This window comes from Podarcis erhardii (assembly GCF_964252035.2).
Source record: "Podarcis erhardii genome assembly, chromosome: 1".
Classification (NCBI taxonomy): Eukaryota; Metazoa; Chordata; class Lepidosauria; order Squamata; family Lacertidae; genus Podarcis; species Podarcis erhardii.
Genome location: NC_138497.1, coordinates 11340427 through 11362044, shown reverse-complemented (window position 1 = coordinate 11362044; position 21618 = coordinate 11340427). Strand labels below are relative to the sequence as shown.

The window sequence follows — 21618 nt, the reverse complement described above, 5'->3', positions numbered from 1 at the left end:
AGGCAGCTATGCATGTTCACATGAGAAAGAAGTTATCAGTAAACACCACACTAAATAAGAGTTGATTTCTTGCGATGTATTATCTGGCAAAATTATATTCTTCATCTATGCACACACACAAACACAATGTGCACTGCATGTTGTGAAAAATTCCAGCTCAACTATGGCTAATCTAAAGAGCAGTACAGAAGTCTACTGTTAAAAGTCATTCTATAGCCTTCCATTTTGCCCTACTGGAAGGACTCTCTCAATTTATATGCAGGGTGGAGAGCACACCAGTGCAAAAGTAGCAGATAATTTGGTATGGGCATATTATTCAGCGTCCTGCAAATTTTTGCATTTGCTAGAGATTTCTCATTTGCCAGAGGCCTTCAAGCAAAGGCTAGGCAGTCATGTCTTTGGGTTGATCAATTCTAGATTTCCTACATTGATCAGGAGGGTTGCTTAGTTTCCGTAATTGAATTCTGCTTCTCTTGGTGCAGGTTTTTTGCACTATCATCATATACGAATACTTAGCACTTAAACAGAGAGATTCGAAGACATCTGCATTTTGTAATCCTTAAAAACTTGCAAGGCAGGTCAGTATTATTATGCATTCATTTATTTGAAGAACTTCTAGTTCATTAAATTCAATCCCACAGCAGGATGCAATAGAGTGAGAGAACGAGAGTCTGCAGCTCACCAAGATTCAAAGATTCTCCTTCTAAGATTCAGACCTATAAGGGGCTTGAAACTCAAAAGACAGACAAGGCACCTCCAGCTTTCCTGCCCTTAGCAGGACCAAATCTCACAATTCACCTACACCCGCATCGAGTTGTGTGCATTAGTTGTGATCCCCCATAGAGTTCACTATCCCTCCAAGTCTAGGCACTGCTGGGAGTCTGAAAGCAGGGCCACCTGATGCACATATGTACATCTCATTAAACATAATGGATAAGTGTCTTACCAAACACTACCTGCATATGGTAATGGAGGAGGTTTCATGGGAACCTTAAGCCAGGTCAAATTATTCACCCATCTAGCTCAGTATTAAGGGACGCGGGTGGCGCTGTGGTCTAAACTACCAAGCCTCTTGGGTTTGCCGATCAGAAGGTCAGTGGTTTGAATCCCCACGACGAGGTGAGCTCCCGTTGCTCAGTCCCAGCTCCTGCCAACCTAGCAGTTCAAAAGCATGCCAAAAAAGTGCAAGTAAATAAATAGGTACCACTCCAGCAGACAGGTAAATGGCATTTCCGTGTGCTGCTCTGGTTTCGCCAGAAGCGGCTTAGTCATGCTGGCCACATGACCTAGAAAAACTGTCTGCGGACAAACGCCGGCTTCCAGTAAAGCAAGATGAGCGCTGCAACCCCAGAGTCGTCCGTGACTGGACTTAACAGTCAGGGGTCCTTTACCTTTACCTTTTTAGCTCAGTATTGTCTACTCTTGACCAGCAGCAGCTCTCCAGAATTTCTAGCAGAATATTTCACTCACTGCAACCTGATGCTTTTATCTGGTGTGATGCTGAACCTGGAACCTTCTGCATGCAAAGCATTGAGCTATATATAGTCTATGCAGATCTGCTTCCATGCAACTGGCTGCCCAGGCAGCAGGGAATTTTGGCTGTGTACTTAATATTACAAAGGGGAGGGGGGAGCACAACCCTTCTTGAGGATTGCTTTCAGTTATAACCACATGTTCTTGTTCGTAGGAATGAGGGGGCCTATCCAGCAAAAGGCAGGCACATAATTTAAGTGAAACTCCACCAAAGTGAAAACACTCCAATATACCCAGGCTGACAACATACGCAAAATTACTTATCCACTCTAGTTACTGCTTGAGCTTATGTAACAGACCCACATAGATCACTGTGCCAGATGGTCTCTTACACATACTACGTTGTCCTGGGGGCCGAATGTCAAGGTAACCACAAGGGGAAAGCTGAAGCAATTTATGCTGATGAAAGAATAAAAAGGGCAAACATCGCCCCATCATATTCTTTTTAACTGCCCCCTATTCCCCACAAACTTGAAAAATAACCCTGGTAGATAATATCCAGATTATTTGCATATAATGTTGAAATTACTGGGAAAATGCAACCCTCTTTTCAAAAGACCCACCCCCCACGCTTGAAAGCAGATTGCTACAACTTTTGTACCAAAAAACCTCCCTTATTAGGGGGTGGCTTCTTGTTTAGCCCTAAATGCTCCTTTAGAAAGACCATGAACCAGAAGATGCTAGTCAATTTGCAAGTATTATTTACAATGGCATTTCATTTTTGTAAATTTAAACTCAAGAAGGGGCCTTCCCCCCCCCCATGGCTCCCTTCCCCCAGGGAGGCTCACCTGGCACCTTCATTACATATCTTTAGCAGCCAGGCAAAAACGTTCCTCTACCACCAGGCCTTTAGCTGACTGAACATTCTACGTCCTTTTAAATATGTTTTTTTTGGGGGGGGTATTGGTTTGCTTTTGTTTTATTATGGATTCTGTGTTCTCATTTTTTTTAATGTTGTAAACCACCCTGTGATCCTTGGGTGAAGGGCAGTATACAGATTTAATAAATACTAACAACACCCAGTATCATGAAACGATGGGTAGTATGTAATGAAGTGTCAGGGAAGAGTTAGAAGTTTTCAGTATTTTTGTTAGTGCTAAGACTTGTGGCTGTAGAACAGAACTTACCCTCTCTCTGTTTCCTCCATATACCCATAAATCTGTTCTGGGGTTGCCACAAACCTTCAAGAGCAAATTTGGGGAGGGGGGGCACACGGGGAGAAGGCGATGAAGTTCTGTTGCACAATTGGAAATCCTTGCACTAAGGGAACTACTTCACTGAATGCCTCCCTACACTTTAATCTATTTCTTATGTTGAGCTTTTTGTCTATTTCTTTCCATTTTATAAACGTTTTCTTGAGAGCTAAACTTTGAACATGCTGAAAATGTTAATTTAACATACTCTTCAACCTTTTTTGCCCTTTGAAAATGTAAACATGTTTCTCATTATATTATATAGTTGCTCTGCTGCAAACCATTAAAAAGAAATGTGTATCTGAAGAAGTGTGCATGCACACGAAACCATTAAACATGCAAACCATTAAAAAGAAATGTGTATCTGAAGAAGTGTGCATGCACACGAAAGCTCATACCAAGAACTGACTTAGTTGGTCTTTAAGGTGCTACTGGAAGGAATTTGTTTTGTTTTCATTAAAAAGAAAGCAGCTTTATACTGAACGTTGGGTATTTCTATTTCTGCAGCCAGGAGCTTGCCTTTTTTGCTCTACTGTGGTTAAAGAAACCTTCTTCAACTCTTACTTCAGCACTCAATTTGCTGTCAGAACTGTCGTATGCATTTTCATCTTCTGTTTACTTTAAATATTGTGATTCACGTTGGATTTTCGGTATTTTTGTTCTTTTTCATTCTTATCCCAAACACTGTGCTCTGCTACCCCCTCTAAGGCAAGGAACCTCTGACCTGTGGGCTTCATTAGACCTGACAGACCACTCCATTTGGCCCACAAGGCTGTTTCAGCCCAGCCTGCCCCACACCTGACTTCACATACTTTTCAAAGTGCCATGGGTAAGCCAAGTCATGACACCATTGTGATGTCCCGCCTGTCAAACGTGGTCCAAGAAGGGCTGAATGGGTTCATCTCCCTTGAGCTAAGTCTAAGGTTTACACAACATATTACCTAGACAATAAGGGAAACTGCATAATATTCTAACAGGCTAACAAAGGATAGAAGTAGCGTAACCCTGCTGAAGGAGGCACATGCTCATTCCTGGTCCGCCTGAGGAAGTATTTCCTTCTACCAATGTGGACCTGAAATTCTAAGGAGTAAAAGGAATCCAATATACTGGGTTTGTTAGCACATTGCACTTGTCATGTGGTATGAACCCCAGATCACTGTTTGTTTGTTTGTTTGTTTGTTTGTTTGTTTGTTTGTTTGTTTGTTTGTTTGTTCCGTGAGCAGGAAGCCGAAAATAACAAACATCACTAATGTGAAAAAAAATAAACATTCCCAAGAAAATGGTACACCAGAAAAGAACACCAGGATCATGAAGTTAAGGTGGAAATGGGTACAAAATGTGAAAGACAGTTTGCCTGCTCAGCAGAGTGGGAAGATTCAAAGGCCTGTTTTTTTGGCTTTAATCAAAATGAAATGCATCTTACGCTGCTTTTATTTACATCATCACAGTTTTGCATGGGTGGGTGAAATAAATAAATGGAGAGGTCCTGCTCTCCATTTATTTACTGTCCACCCCCCAACCACATCCAGTGGGTTCTCCTTGCTTACCAGGCTTTGGGAAGAAGGGGAGGGGGCTCTGGGACACTTTCTTCCATCTTGGAAGGGGGGTTGGCAACTTGGAAGGGGTTTCCTGAGGTTCCTGGCTATATGCAATTTTGCATTTACGAGTGAACCTCCCAAATCAAACCCTCGCTTAAGATGAAAGCTACCTGTACACTGTATTGTTGCAAATATAATTTGTTGTCACTATATTTTGGCATACACAGCTAGTAAATAGGCACATTTAATTGTTTATTTTAAAAAAAATACCCACTCAGTGCATAGAATCAGTGAGCTGACCTGAAATGTGGAATAAACACATTGTGGCCTGATCTAATACAAAGGGGCGGGGGGGGGGAGGTCCGTTCATGCCCCTCCCCTACAGGCTAGGGCACCCTATTCAACTATAGATTAAATCGGACAATCCCTACCAATTTCACCATTGACTTTTATTGAAGACAAAATGTTTTCCTGGAGTTTTCTTCGATGCTTGACAAGATTAAAGTGTACAAAAATGGACTTAATAGTGAATTAGCACAAAAGAGTTAAGCCCTCAAACAGCCCAAGGAATGCCCCCCAAAATATTCAAGCAGCAGTGAAAGGATACGTGGAGTGCCTTCTGTTCTGCACACCAGGTAGAGGCAAGCAGCGATCACATGGGTCATCTTCCTCCCTCGGGTTAAGTGCTTGCTCACGGCCATCTTGAAAAAATTGAAGGCTGTATCAAGGCAATGCTGATTCAGTTGCAGTTGGTTCCCCAAATGATGGATCTGCCGTTTTCCTTTCAAGAGAATAATAATAATAATAATAATAATAATAATAATAATAATAATAATACACCATTTGCAAAGCATACTTACACTATGAATTCAAGTCAACTTGGTTGCTCTATACTTTTGGGTAGGGGGTTGTTTTGTTATAAAATAAGAAGTTAAAACTTTTAAAGCCACTAGGTCCTCTCTCTTTCTCAGATACTATATAATTTGCACCCAAGAAGGGGTTGTGTTCACTCAATATGGGTAGTATAAAGATTTTTACTTAAAACTATGTACAGTGTTAAATATGTACAACACCTGAATCAATTAAGAATTTCTGCAGTGCTGCCCGCAGATCACAAAAAACCCCCACAAACTCATATATATCCACTTAGATAGCATAGGGTACAACAATTTGTAGCACATTCTTTCTTTCCGATAGTGGGTATATTCACTTGCCCAAGCTTAAGCTACACTAAAAAGAATGGATTTTACTTCTGAGTAGATGTGCATAGCATAAAATTCATATATGTGCCAAATATGTGCTACTATAAATGATAGATTTTTAACCTATTAGAGAAATAAGTTTAGGTTGGATGATAAATAAGCCTGCATTTCAGTCCCCGCCCCCCAATTGTCTATTTCCCCACTGCTCCCAAAAAAATAAAACCAGATTGTGTGATTCCACCACCACCCATGGCTTCAAATAGATAAGCCAAAGGTTTGTTAAGAAGCAGGACTGTTTTCATCTGAATAAATGTACAGATACGCTATTCCGAAGAGAGTGAACAATGCCCTCAGTGTAAGTGCATGTCTCCAAATTGCAAACAGAAGACATTCCACGTTAATTTGAAAGAAAAGTAAAAGTTTTCAGTTCACCAAAAACCTGGCAAAGCACATTCTTGCTCATGCAGGTCCCCTGACCGCAAACAAGGCAAAACCACAACTGAGGAAATCTGGCCATAGAAAAAGATGTGCCCTCTAAGTTCGCCACTGCTGTGGAAGTACTTCCTGCAAATCACATTTGAGGAGAGCTCAGCTGCCAGATTACAAAGATTAAGTTGTGGCTTCAAGAAGACGGATGCACCTTATTGCTTTGTTTGAAGCCCTTTAGATGACTCATAAGAGGATATGACACAGCTGGTGATACAGTTGTGGAAAGCATAGCACAGGCACATCATGCTAATAAACACTTCAGCTGCAGGAAACTGTGGCAAGAGCACAAGCCCAAATTGAAGGAGAGTAGTTATAGAAGAACAGGGTAAAGTAAGTATGGTATTTATTGACCGGCCAATGAGTAGAGCATAGGTTCAATATGTAAGAAAAATGTTTCTGCCATGTGTTGTTACAGGAAACATGCAGAACATTAAAGTTTCATGGGGATATTAGAAACAAATAACATTTCCATGCAGGGAGAGAAGTTTGCCATGTGGCTTGTTCAACAGTTTAAACTAAGCACATGATGACAACACCAGACTTGTCGGGGAAATGAAAACACTGTGTCCATGTGCATTACTTTGTGCTTCTTCTTCCAGACTGCCTATCAAAGCACCTATAACACCAGGCATAGAGTAGCCAGCATATGGCAGATAAGCTCTTATAGGGTCAGTTCATAACGCAACCTTCCATATGTGTCCTATGTCCGAGGGGCCAAGATAACAAATCTTCCACCACAACCAGTAATATTTTATGTGATCTAAAAGCTATGCTCATAAGGGCTCAGAAATCTGCTTAACACCACTGATCCTTTATACCAGGGGTTATATTGGGGTTGGGAAACAGAGGCACTCCAAATATTATAGGACTCCAACTACCCTCATCCCTGACCATTGCCCATGTTGGCTGGGCTTATGGGAAATCCAGGAACATGTTCCCTATGCCTGGCCTGTCTCGCAGGATCTCTCCAGGATTTCAGTCACAAATCCTTTCCAGCCCTACCAGAAGATGCCAGGGATTGAAGCTGGAACCTTTTAAATCTAAAAGTAAGATCTACCAGTACGCTGCATCCCTTCCCTGGATACATTAATCTATAAATTCAACATCCCCCATTACATTCAGTAGGCTTTCTCTGTCGCCTGCATTGCCTATCAAATTTGTTTGAAGAAACCCAATCCCTGGCCTGTGTTATACCCGTTATAAACAGGGGAAGTGAGCTTTGCCCTGAGAATTACAAACTGCACTTGATAAGACTGACTAGAGATGTGGAGAAAGACCTATCTCGATTCCTGAACTGTACTAAATATTATTTGGTCAACACAGGATGCTCAAGATCTTGCTTTTCCAATCCAAGCTGATAAACTGTTGCCGACAAAGCTCACATATATAATTTTAATATGTAATCTAAAAAGTGCCTTGTGTACTCCGAATCAGATCAAAGCTGGTGCCAGAAACATGGGGAATTATTCATGGGACTTTTTCCACAATGAATCGTTTTGATTAAAGCCAACAAAGCTTTCACAGAACCACCTGGTGTCTCTCTCTGTATGCTTGTCTGTACGTGCATCATTTTTGAACTGCGAGAAACTAGACTTTGTTAGTGCCGTCTTCCGACATGAGCAATGCCCATAGTGCTGCCAATCCCAAACCCCAATTGCCAAATGCCCAATCTAGCACCATTTTGCTAATTAAATTAAATTAAATTGCTTGCAGATGTGCCAGTGCTGCACTGGTCTCTAACCCACATAAATTAACTATCCTGAACAGGCTGTGCCTGGCTATAATTAAAATGGGATGTGCAGGTTAATCAGCAACTATGTTTTTAATTTCCCTACAAAGGAGCATAGTGCACCCACCATTATTTTTAATTCCTAAGCCTCTTTAACAAACATAATCCGTACTCTGATCTTAACCCCCCACACACATACACAAAAAGAAGTTGCTCCTGCAGGGCACAGTGCAGCTGATTCTCTTGTGGCGGCTTCAAACGTTATGAAATTGCGAGATGAAAAGCAATACAAAGCTGGAACTGGCATGCAACCAGCATGTAAATACTGATGTGATCACATACATGTGCAGTTCAATGATTCCATGTATTTTGCTACATACAGATATGGCAGGCAGCTGCAATGAGCTGGAGCTTCCCAGTGTGCATACACTACATGCACCAACAGCAGAAATACATACTATGATTACTACATTATGCCCACCAGGCTGCGTGCTAATTCCTAAACAGAAGCACTTTCTCAATACCAGTTTTGTAATGCTTAGTAAACCCTTCTTTTTCCCTATGCTCAGGGGAATAAGAAATACCGTAATTTAGCACTGGAGTATAATGAAACACTGCTTTCTTCTGTCTGGCTCTACAAGCAAAACAGAGCAATTTTAATTTTGCAGATTGTAAACTGTGTGGCAGCCCTTTGGACTAGGGGTATGGGTGGGTGGGTGGGCAGGCGGGTGAGCGAGTGAGTGAGTAAAATATAGCGTGGCATACATTGAAAGTTCAAGCACATTATGTCACCAGTAACCATTTCCCAATGACAGCAAAGTGATTTTGTTTATACAAATTACCGTATTTTTTCGTCTATAAGATGCCCCTATGTATAAGATGCCCCCTATTTTGGGGGACTCCGATTTAAGAAAATGGGGGGAGATGGCCCCCATGTATAAGATGCCCCCAAATTTTGAACATTATTTTTTAAGGGGGGGGGGACCTACGTCTTATACACGGAAAAATACGGTATGTCATCTTTTCACATCTTTTTCATCTAATGTCCCAATTTGCTCCCTATTTTCTGCTTTTGGTGTATTAAAAGTAATTGTTTATTGTTTTAGTGATTCAGCACGACGTTCCTCATTCTACTTTCACTTACAACTGTCTCCGTTTACATTTGTTTTGGCAAAGTTTGGACTCCTTTACGCGTACCTCGTTTCAGCTTGTCTTTTTTAGCTGCTGTCCAAGCAGGGCAGTGATAAAAATGTGGAACCGGTTTCCAGAAAACTGGAATAGTTTTACAATCCTGGCTCATGGCACACCAACTAAGCAGGCCGTAGAGAAGACCCAGGTGGCCTGGCCATCTGTAGAAGCCCAAACCCTGATTTCACCTTCACCACCACGAAAGAACACTTGCATTAATAATCAAAAGGGGAGATAATTTTAACTTGCTGAAGGACCAGTACAGGCCTGCCTCATATAATGAGAAGCTGTGAAATGAATTAATAGAAACATGCTATTAGCTACCGAGTGCCGAGTTCAGACCAACAGTACTTCAAGTTCAGTGTTTCGTAGGAATCTGAAACACGCAACTACGTTTGCACTGTGACGGTGTGATGACACCTCAATACATCAGCACAACAGACAATTCAGCAAGACTGCAAAGCTTCATCAACAGGACGCCTAGATTAGAGCCTCCGGATCATCCTCTTCACTCCAATGAGCTCTCTCTCAAGTGGTTAATAAAGCTGTATTCCCTGCAGGCCCAGAGAGCTTCAATCTGTCAACCACTAGGCATTGAAGGGTGTGGAAACTAAGCAGCAATCATAACGGGGAATTACAGCTTTAAGGAGTGACAGCACTGACAGCAAAAGATCAAGTGTATTCCCCCCCCCCCCCCGACTGGAGACCAGGGCAGAGAAACAGCCCAATTAAGGTGAGAGTCAGTAAGCCTAGAAAAGCCAACACAGACTTTTGAGGAAATCCTGTCCTCGGGGACCATGAAAAGCGCTTTATATATTGCACCTCAGTAACTTCCAAACAAAAGGTCAGGGCTTCTGCTAGCATCGAGCACGGGGGTACATAGCATGTCCAGCTGTTCACTGAGAGTAAGTGGGTAGAGTAATGAACTATGACCAGGGAGGCATCCGTTCAAATCCGAACTCTGCTATAAACCTCACTGGGTAACCCTGGACCAGTTGCTAACTTCTAGTACCTATTATAACCTACCATGGAGAGTTTCCTGAGAGGATGCACTGCAACCTGCAACCTTCCTGAGGGAAGAGGAAAAGTCGAAGAGAAGCTTCTGAGCTGGGCCTGGGACAGTCAGATAAAATGAGAAATCTCACTGATTCCACATGTCTCTGAAGCTCATTACAACATCAGGGACAAGTTCCCTTCAGGCTCAGCAGAAGGGCGGGGGTCCATCCCTGACTTGACAGTGTACTACAGAGAAACTCAGATAAAATGTGGCTTCTTTCTCACTGCCTTCCAAGTGTCTCTGAAGTTCAGGCTATCTCTGGGGCAGGGGAGGAGGAATAATGTCAGTGGAAACCACATACTTTGACTGCAAACCAAGGCTAGGTGTAATCTGGGGGTTGGGGAACTGCTGTGAACAAAAAAATTGGGACCATCCACAGTTCAGGAAGCAATTCAACCATAGAAGATAACGCTCACAGGTAATAAGATTGTTATTAATAATGATGGTGATGATCAATCGTCTTCCACAGGTGTATCTAAGGCAACGCGCAAAACATTGTAATTTTAAAATGTTTGGCATGCCAATCTAGGATGGAAGACAAGTATGAGAGTGAGCCCTGTTTTCCCTCCACTTGCTGCAACCAAAATACATATGGATTGGCTGGAATAAGAGCTCTGTCCCAGCAGAAAAATACACAGCTCCGATGGCTCAGATGCACAACCCGTAACTACCAGAAACCTTGCATTCAGTGTAGTGGACCCAAGCCTGTGGAATTCCATTCCAACAGAGATTAGACAGACACCCTCCTTGCTAAACTTCAGGCACGTGACAAAAGACTTTCTTGTTCCAGAAGGCGTCTTATAGTCAATTTTCATGGTTTTACTGTCCCCATTTCTGTAAACTGTGTTTATGCATACCACTTAGAAATGTGAATAATTAAACAGTATTAAAAATGTCTTAAATAAATAAAAGTTGCAGCAGGAAACACTGCAAGGTGGTGGTATGTGATTCAAAGTCTCAGAATTCCAACATATCTCCAAAAAGACATACAATATATTTTACCGTATCAGGTTTGCTTGGGTTTCTTTACATATTTGTGAGGATTCTTCTACTAGGATATACTAGAATTATGCCAACTTCTGAAACACCATGCCAACAGCACATCCATTTTATGCATCAAGATAGGCATTGCTCCAGAGCCAAGGAATTGTCTGATCCTTCTTTCAAGACATAAGTTATTCATCAGGGCACTGAATTACTTTTCACAGCCCCCAAGCCATTGTCTTTTGCTTCAGTCATCTTCTGATCTAGAGCCTTGCTTGGAGGAGCATTCTAATTGGTCCTGTTTGGAGTCACACTTCAGAGCAGACACTTATTCAACGTATATCTAAATCTGAAAATGGTGCCCCATAGGACATACCTTACACAAAGTCCAATTAGTGAGCAACATTCTATGCCTTCAAAGATCATTTATCCACTACTACTGAAGTAGAAACATCTGCAAGAGCAGTGTTTATTCACAATAGTCAAGTCTCCCGCTAGGTAAATCTGGCTAAAGATTGTGCCGGGGGGGGGGGGTAAGTGCAACAACACTATCATCATAGTGGGGGGGTTTAAGTGCAACAACACTATCATCACCACAGTTCAAGAAGGACACGGACAAACTGGAACGTGTCCAGAGGAGGGCAACCAAAATGGTCAAAGGCCTGGAAACAATGCCTTATGAAGAACAGCTAAGGGAGCTGGGCATGTTTAGCCTGGAGAAGAGGAGGTTAAGGGGTGATATGATAGCCATGTTCAAATATATAAAAGGATGTCACATAGAGGAGGGAGAAAGGTTGTTTTCTGCTGCTCCAGAGAAGCGGACACGGAGCAATGGTTCCAAACTACAAGAAAAAAGATTCCACCTAAACATTAGGAAGAACTTCCTGACAGTAAGAGCTGTTCGACAGTGGAATTTGCTGCCAAGGAGTGTGGTGGAGTCTCCTTCTTTGGAGGTCTTTAAGCAGAGGCTTGACAACCATATGTCAGGAGTGCTCTGAGGGTGTTTCCTGCTTGGCAGGGGGTTGGACTCGATGGCCCTTGTGGCCTCTTCCAACTCTATGATTCTATGATTCTATGATCATATACGCTGCTTCAGGAATGGATGAGAGAAAGAGGTTTATAATGGGAAGCATGGATGATGGCATTTGAAATACTGCTATATATGAATGCATGAATGTTGTTGTTGTTTTAATTAAGTACTGCTGTCCCAAAAGTTTTTACAGATCTTCCCACCACACCAGCACCATCCACTTAGCTTGTGGTTTCTTAAACTGTAGGGTGCATTCCCCAAATGAACAGCACCAGATTATCTAATAATCTCATAATCTGAGTGCTCTATCTTGCCACAAGCGAAAACCAACTATTGGAGCTCCACATTATCCTCATTCCCATTAATTTTAAGATTAATTTAAGCTTTTTGAATGGCTTTGCAAGATGGGCACGGTGGCACACAAAAGAACCAAGGAACCAAAGCCACCTCTTTAAGAGTCATGCAGTCTTCGCCTAAAATGGCTTATCATATCAAAGAGTAAATCAGGCCCACTGAGAATCATGGTTTGCAAACCGGGAGCACACAACTTCACCTCACCTCCACAGCAATTACGCCCTTCACGTTTTTAACTGCAGAAGTTATTGCACACCTGTGGCCCTCCAGGTGTTACTGTACTATAGTTCCCAACTTCCCTGACCACTGACCTTGATGGTGGAAGTTGGAACAATATATGGACAGTCACAGTTCCCCATCCCTTAACTGAAGTTTCAGTCCTTGATCTTTGCAGGAACTGTCTTTTGTGTTAACTACGGTTTTCATCAGTGCTCATATCAACGCAAGAGCGAAGTTAACAAAGCAAAGAATAAAAGTAAAAGGAGTGGGGAATTGCTCTGGACAATCGCAGTCTTTTAACCATAGTTAGGAAATCAGGAGCATTATGACTGCTCTGGGCCTAAGATCATTTTACAGACCATTTGCCGGCCTTTCCATCAGAATCTCAGCCTTTGGTCTCCCCAAATTTCCCAGAGGTTTATTTCAATGACTCTGACTTAAACCAGAGCTTGGCAGTGCTCTTAGGAAAGCACTTGTTTATATCATTGGAAAATACACAAATAGAAATACAAGATAAAAAAGAAAGCTATTAAAAACAATAGTCGTGCCTCCACAGACAGATGCGGTATGCTTCTCAATACCAGTTGCTGGTAAATCACAAGTGGGCAGAGTGCCGTTGCATAAGCATCTGGACCAGATGGGCCTTTGGCCTGATCCAGCAGGGCTCTTCTTATGTTCTTAAAAATACTGTCTTACTGAAGACTACAGAAGCTAAAACTTCTTGAAAACATTGTCTGCATTACATTTGACTAAAACAAAATTTGCTCTAAAAAGAGATTCCATGGTGACTCAACTAGTCAATTAGCTTTCTCATTTCCAAAAGTATTACCAACCTTCCTGTAATGGTTCTAGGGGTGCGTAAACCGGCGCCACACCTGGCTGGGTTGGCTGAGTGAAGCTTTTCTGTCCGGACAGCCACTCGCCCGTGGCTGTCTCAATCGCTGGCAGAATCCGTCAGTGGGGGTTTCTTGAACTTCTTCCAGCAAAGAAGCTCTTTGACGCCTAGCCTCCGCCTACTCTCCCTGCGCGGAAGCCTTCTGCGCAAGGAGGGTGTGGGCAGCGGAGGACCCGTGCTCTCCCCGCTGGTCCCCGGCGAGGAGTCATGGGACCACCTCGCCAATTCCCCCATCTGCCCCCCTTCTCCACTGGTGCTACGCTGATTCCCTTCCCCAGAAGATGGGCTGCCTCTCCCCATCCCGGGACGCTCTCTGGAATCCCTCTGGAGCCCGCTCTCTCCCTCCGGCCCTGATGGCAGTTCCCTGACACTTCCAGTATTATAAACTCAGATATATAAGCTAGGAACAAATGGCACCTTAAATCTAGGTTACAGTCACCACAATGGAATATCTATTCGCCAGGGGTTGGACTAGATTACCCTCAGGGTCCCTTCCAATACTACAATTCTACAACTCTATGATCTCAACTACATTGCTTGACTGTAGTTGTTGTAGGTTATTGAATTTATATACCACCCTATACCCGCAGGTCTCAAGGCAGTTTACAGAATGAGATCAAAATATAAAACCACAAAATCCATAATCAAAATAACACCAACCCAATAACGCCCCCCCCCAAAAAAATCTCCACATTTTAAAAGGGCATAGTTTGCTCTTCCAACAATTCACTTGTCCCAATATTCAAGAAGGAGAAACACACATAGTGGAAATGGAAATGGGATTAACTATGGACTAAGGCAGAGGCTTTTAAACTGTAGTCACCAACCTGGTGCCCAAAAATCTCCACGCAGTTGCAGTGGCAGTGGCACCCTCCATGAAAGGCCAAGGTTTGGCTTCACATGTTCCCCAAACCAGGACTCATGGGTAAGCTGTCTCCTAACTGATCATCAACAGGGGCTACAGCTCATGGCTAATAGGAGACAATTTAAGCACAAGGCCCTTGGCTTAGCACAGCAGAAAAAAGGACTGGAGATGATCAGGGCAGTTGTGAGCATCTCTGCCATACATTCACACGACATGGTCTCAATGAGTCGTAACTTGGCATAATGTTGTGCAAACCGGGCAAAGGAAATGCTTAATGCTTATGATAAACCACAATGCCCAGAGCTTGCGTTTCCCTAAATTCCTGTTGTTTTCATGCAACGATCACCAACTACACACAGTGCATTTTGTGTTAATAAGAATCTGAATGATTTAGCTATATAGCCTTTCCCTGCTCCTCGCTTATTTTGGTTTGTGGAAAAGATTCATAAGCCTCACGAGTGCAGTGCAGCTTCTTAGAAAAACAAAAAACAAAAAAAATCAACTGATTTGACTATAATTAGCCCACAGCTTTGTTGTATTCTGCACTGGTTAATTTCCCTTTAAAAGGCAGCCCCCATCATGCCTTTTTCTTCCCTTTGTTCTAGCACAAAAGATTCCCAAGACTGGAAATTTTCAGAGAAAATAAAAATTCTTAATAATAAAAATGTGTTAAGCTGCAAAAGAAGATCATGCACCTCAGAACAAAAGGACCTCCTGAATAACCCTCAAACTGTTCCAAGTCAGATTCCAGCTTCAAGAACATGGATTGCAATGACTTGAAACCATTCGCTCTTAAAAGATGAACTACATGCTACTTGCAACCACATATAATAAAACTCCTAATGGATGCTGCTTTTAGGCAAAGCAGATTCAGAACAGGCTAGAAAACAGAGCTCAACCCTCCCCTTGCCTGCTTTTTTACCCTGCAACACCCCACCCCACAGCCACTTCCCCCTCTACTGATGCATGGACGTTCAGGCTTGGACAAATCATTACAACAGCACAGACCGGTAAGCCCACTGATGAGCAAGGAGGTTCCCCTTCCAGGATGGTCCATTACAACGCTGCTGCTGGGCAAGTGAGCAGGTGGGGAAGGCTGGCCGTCACTCCACCCTGACTACCACAAGCGGGCATACCTAGTCACTGCTTGTGGGCACAGTGGGGAAGGACTGGGATAACTGTCAGACTCCCCCTGACTCATCCGTGGGTTTGCCTGGAGACAGAGTTGGACTAGATGACCCTTGGGGTCCCTTCCAACTCTACGATTCTGTGAGCCATCAGCTTCACATAATGATACAGCGCAGAGGAGTAGCTAAGTGCCGACAGAGGTACTGAGGGGCAAAAAGTCAATATCCCTGTCTGTATTGATAAATTAATAAAATGTTATTGTGCTATCACGGTGGACCTGGACTTTCCAGCTACCTAGTAGAAACTAGCATGATGCTCCCAAGCCCGTAATTTGCAGGTCCCTTTGTGTGTGTGGCTTTAAAGGAACAAGAAAATACAGGCTCAGTGGGTTGCTTTTATTAAACAGCATATAAACTTAATGTAACATAAGAACAGCCTGATGAATCAGGCCAATGGCCCATCTAGCCCAGCATCCTCTTCTCACGAGGCCTATCGGAAGCCTAGGAGGAGGACACAAGTGCAACAGCACTCTCCTCACCTGTGATTCCTAGCAACTGGCATTCAGTGGCAGCACAAACGAGTGGAGACAGTTCTGTGTATCTGGAATCGGAAACAATCTGAGACTGGGATATATTTTTTTCCCTCCTGTGATTTTCACAGCACAAATGCTGAAGAAGAAAAATTGCATAAGGCTGCAGCAATTTCAAACAAAAACTGCACTTACTCATCTGCTGCAACCAGCTAATAAACAGAACATTTCTACAAATCCTCCCACTCACGTGAACTCAAGCCAAAGAACAGAACACAAAATACCTTCCTTCCCCTTCAAAAGGGAAGGGTTGCAAGTGCCATGGCTGCGTTCTTCCCCCTCCGTTTCTTACATATGCACAGGCACCGCTAGAACGCCGAGTCAATTCCAGCCCAGAATTTCAAGAGAAGCTCCTTCCAGGGATATGGTGCCAAAATAAATGTTTTATTTTGTAGACTCCCAGCATAATGAAGAGAGAAAAGTGCATCCAGCGTGAGAAAAAATGCTATGGCTTAACAGACCTGGGTGAGAAAATGGCACACTGTGGAAACACACTGCAGAAACCACTGGCAAAAACACCTGCCATGTCTACAAAGCAAACTGAGAAGGGTTAATGGAGGTGGATCAGATATTATCTCCTCCTTCCCCCTCCCCGCCCTGGCCTACAGACTAGTGCACAGGGAATCACAAACAAGTGGTCACTAATGCAAGGTGCGTGCTGCGGCTATTTTGGCAGTGGCATCAGTCCTCCATAGCCGCCCTGTCTCTGAATCGCCAGCAAACTATTGTACATCTCAGGTCTTCCCCTACGCACCAAAGAACGGGAGCTACTGAGCACAGTCACTATATCCTGCTCCATGATACAGCCTCTCTTATAGGAATTACAACACTCCTCTACTAGCATGGAATAAAAGTAAGCTTGTCCCAACTTAAATAAGGGCTAAAGGTGTGTTCAAAGCATGTGTTTTACTTGCATGAGATCCCATGTAGGGCTGGGAAAGAGTCCTGTCTGAAATCCTAGCAAGCTACTGCCAAATCATGTAAAATAGACAATAGTGAGATAGATGGATCAATGGACAAAGGCAGCTTCCTCTGTCCGACCAAAGAGCTTATTTTAGGAGTGTCTTAGTACAACTCAGAAAGAAGCAAAAATTCACTGCTGGTCCTCACATTTACTACACATACAGTATTGTTGTTGTTTAGTCGTTTAGTCGTGTCCGACTCTTCGTGACCCCATGGACCAGAGCACGCCAGGCACTCCTGTCTTCCACTGCCTCCCGCAGTTTGGTCAAACTCATGCTGGTAGCTTCGAGAACACTGTCCAACCATCTCGTCCTCTATCGTCCCCTTCTCCTTGTGCCCTCCATCTTTCCCAACATCAGGGACTTTTCCAGGGAGTCTTCTCTTCTCCTGAGGTGGCCAAAGTATTGGAGCCTCAGCTTCAAGATCTGTCCTTCCAGTGAGCATCAGGGCTGATTTCCTTAAGAATGGATAGGTTTGATCTTCTTGCAGTCAATGGGACTCTCAAGAGTCTCCTCAGCACCAGAATTCAAAACACATACAGTATACCTGGTGCCTAATCTGACATCCTCAGAAACTCAGCTTCAGTTTGTATTTAAAGGAAGGTTCCAACCAATATGAAATTTCCAAACTCAGAGGAAACCTCAGAGTTAACCAAGCAGTGAAGCTGGAGAAAGGTTCAGAAGCAAGAGCAGGGGGGCAGGCAGGACTTCAGAATCTCCCACCTCAGGAAAGGTCACCTGGTGGCTGCTTTATCATTTAGCTTTGTCCTGGGGAGCCGCTGCATGTCAGTGAAGACAATACTGAGCTAGACTACCAATGATCTGACTCAATATACGGCAATAGCCCTCCCATTAACAAGTCCTTTGTTGTTGTAAGTATCAGAGGCTAACAATCACCCTTGTTTAAAGTCCAGGAGACACCACTGGAGGCACTTAGCCTACAGTAACTGGACAGGTTTGATTAATATTAAGCAAACAGTCTGTGAGCACCTAGAAAGGAATACTGTGATCACCAATAGTCAGCATGGATTTCTGAAAAATAAGTCATGTCAGACTAACCTGATCTCGTTTTTTGACAGAATTACAAGCCTGGTAGATGAAGGGAACGCAGTGGATGTAGCCTACCTTGATTTCAGCAAGGCATTTGACAGGGTGCCCCATGATATTCTTGTAAAGAAGCTGGTAAAATGCGGTCTTGACTATGCTACCACTCAGTGGATTTGTAACTGGCTGACTGACCGAACCCAAAGGGTGCTCATCAATGGTTCCTCTTCATCCTGGAGAAGAGTGACTAGTGGGGTGCCACAGGGTTCTGTCTTGGGCCCGGTCTTATTCAACATCTTTATCAACGACTTGGATGATGGACTCAAGGGCATCCTGATCAAATTTGCAGATGACACCAAACTGGGAGGGGTGGCTAACACCCCAGAGGACAGGATCACACTTCAAAACGACCTTGACAGATTAGAGAACTGGGCCAAAACAAACAAGATGAATTTTAATAGGGAGAAATGTAAAGTATTGCACTTGGGCAAAAAAAATGAGAGGCACAAATACAAGATGGGTGACACCTGGCTTGAGAGCAGTACATGTGAAAAGGATCTAGGAGTCTTGGTTGACCACAAACTTGACATGAGCCAACAGTGTGACGCGGCAGCTAAAAAAGCCAATGCAATTCTGGGCTGCATCAATAGGAGTATTGCATCTAGATCAAGGGAAGTAATAGTGCCACTGTATTCTGCTCTGGTCAGACCTCACCTGGAGTACTGTGTCCAGTTCTGGGCACCACAGTTCAAGAAGGACACTGACAAACTAGAACGTGTCCAGAGGAGGGCAACCAAAATGGTCAAAGGCCTGGAAGCGATGCCTTATGAGGAACGGCTAAGGGAGCTGGGCATGTTTAGCCTGGAGAAGAGGAGGTTAAGGGGTGATATGATAGCCATGTTCAAATATATAAAAGGATGTCACATAGAGGAGGGAGAAAGGTTGTTTTCTGCTGCTCCAGAGAAGCGGACACGGAGCAATAGTTCCAAACTACAAGAAAAAAGATTCCACCTAAACATTAGGAAGAACTTCCTGACAGTAAGAGCTGTTCGACAGTGGAATTTGCTGCCAAGGAGTGTGGTGGAGTCTCCTTCTTTGGAGGTCTTTAAGCAGAGGCTTGACAACCATATGTCAGGAGTGCTCTGATGGTGTTTCCTGCTTGGCAGGGGGTTGGACTCGATGGCCCTTGTGGTCTCTTCCAACTCTATGATTCTATGATTCTATGATTCTATAATATATATATATTAGCATAAACTCTGAGCCTTGCAATAAAATAAAATGGACATAACCAGCCAACTAAGCAATGTTCCCAGGCAGTCTCTATCTTTCTTCAGACTCTTCAGCTGCCTGGCAGCAGTGAATAGAGAGCTGAACTGTGTTTGGTGCGCATGTGAGCAAGACAGAGAATTTGCTACCCACCCATAATCTTACAAATCTAAAGGAATCAAATTAAGCTTGAATAGATGAGTGTCCTTCACTCAAGGAATATCAATTTACAGTACTTATAAAGAAGCACCGCTTTTATATGAATATAATCCACCAAGAGGGTTGCACACAAAATAAAGCATAAAACATAGCAACAAGGTGCAAAAAGGCTTCAAAATTACACTGAATTAATAGCTGGAAAACCAGTGCTCTAAATCAGGAATCCTACCAAGAGACAAACCACAAGACATAATTAGGCCCACAATGTAAAGCTGATTCACCGCTTAAATGCCTTTTGGTCAATTAGATGTTCCTCCTCTCTTACTCAAGAGGGAATGCCTCTTCTTAGATAGCAGCTCTTGTGGCTGTTTACTATTTACTTATTAGATATGTATACTGCCCTATACCCGTAGATCTCAGAGTAGTTCAAAACGTAAAATTACAATAGAAAAAGACACAAAATACATAATAAAAACAAAGACAATCCAATAATCCCATAATAATGCAGTGGTCCCCAATTAGCTAAGTACTGCGGGGCCCCTTGTTTTTCAAAAGCCAAGACATAGAGCCCCTGCTTTTGAAAATGTTGATAGGTGCATTACCTAAAATCAAAGGGAGTGTTTTATTCATATGCACAGTTATGCTGATTAAAGGAGTGATCCTATAACAAGACCCACCAAGTTCAGCAGTGTTAGGATCCAGTGCAGTGGTTTCCAATTAGGGGTGCAGAACGCACCCAGGGGGTCCACAACCCGATCCCTTGCCCTCCCCCCCACTAATTTTTGTCATTTTTGCATGTTAATATCACAATTTTATGGTGTATTTTAGCACTATGTGGTTTTTCAATACATTGGCCAGAATCGGTTTTGAAATCACACCGCGATAATGATTCTGACCTGGCAATATGCAACAATAAATTGCTCCTCGCGCAAGCAAATTTCAAGTCACCGCTGATATCTCAAGATGATCTCAGCCAATAACACTGCTGATCTGAGCTGCCTTCCCTCACATTGAGGGAGACCAGGGTAGTCGATTGTAAGGCACTGCCTTCCCCTCACACAGATAGAGAACAGGGCAGCTGACTGCCCTCACTTTAAGACACCGTGGCACTACCTTCCCCTGGCAGTGAGGCAGAGCACCTTTTCTCAGTCAGCAGGAAAGTTAAAGGTAAAGGTAAAGGGACCCCTGATCATTAGGTCCATTCGTGACCGACTCTGGGGTTGCGGCACTCATCTCGCTTTACTGGCTGAGGGAGCCAGCGTACAGCTTCCGAGTCATATGGCCAGCATGACTAAGGTGCTTCTGGAGAACCAGAGCAGCACACGGAAATGCTGTTTACCTTCCCGCCAGAGCGGTACCTATTTATCTACTTGCACTTTGACGTGCTTTCAAACTGCTAGGTTGGCAGGAGCAGGGACCGAGCAACGGGAGCTCACCCCGTCGCAGGGATCTGAACCGCCGACCTTCTGATCAGCAAATCCTAGGCTCTGTGGTTTAACCCACAGTGCCACCCGCGTCCCCAAGCAGCTTTTCTCAGTCAGCAGAAAAGTAGCAGCTGCCATAGTGGGTGTGCATCTTCGCTGGCTGCCCCGCTGATGGCAGCTTGATGCACCCCCCATCCCCTCCCCCCTCAAACCATGGATGGAGGTGACTCCACTTCCTCTCCTGCCCCCACCCACTGGATCTCCAAGGCTGCTCCTTCCCTCATCTTCATGCCTGATCTCCAATTTCAGACATCGTGATATATCGGAATATAGCGGCTGGGGCAGGGCAGGGCACCTATGGGGGTGGGGCAAGCTGAGGCAGGGCATGCTGCCAGAACTGTGTCCCCCCAGCACCCTCTACCTGGAGGGCCACTGAGTGGGACACAGTGCTCGTGCACCACCCCAGCGCAGCCTGCAAAAGCAGTGAAAGGGCTGGGGCCAGAGCCGCCATGTTCCTGCAAGGCTTGCGGATAGCCGCCTGAAGCCTGGAGAGCGAGAGGGGTCAGTGCACACCGATCCCTCTTGCTCTCCAGGCTTCGCTTCGCTGGAGAGGCGCTGCACAGTTTTCCCTCTCTGCGCAACGCCCCTTCAGCAAAGCGGGAGGAGAAATGGAAGGGGCTCTGTTTCTCCTGCCGCTTCGCTGAAGGGGTGCTGAGCAGAGAGGGGGAGAATTTTTTTTTCCTGTTCTCCCCCTCCTATGGTCCGGTGCG

The 21618-nt window shown here is 43.9% G+C and overlaps 1 protein-coding gene across 1 annotated transcript in view; it reads right to left on the bottom strand.

The window, feature by feature from the left end:
* Window positions 1–21618, bottom strand: part of BRF1 (BRF1 general transcription factor IIIB subunit) — a gene marked incomplete at its 5' end in the record, with an annotated part of 190627 nt that overhangs the window by 153237 nt on the left and 15772 nt on the right. The window contains one exon of the mRNA XM_081861258.1: window positions 4872–5045. Within this exon, the coding sequence (XP_081717384.1) occupies window positions 4872–5045 (174 nt within the window). The remainder of the gene's footprint in view (window positions 1–4871; window positions 5046–21618) is intronic.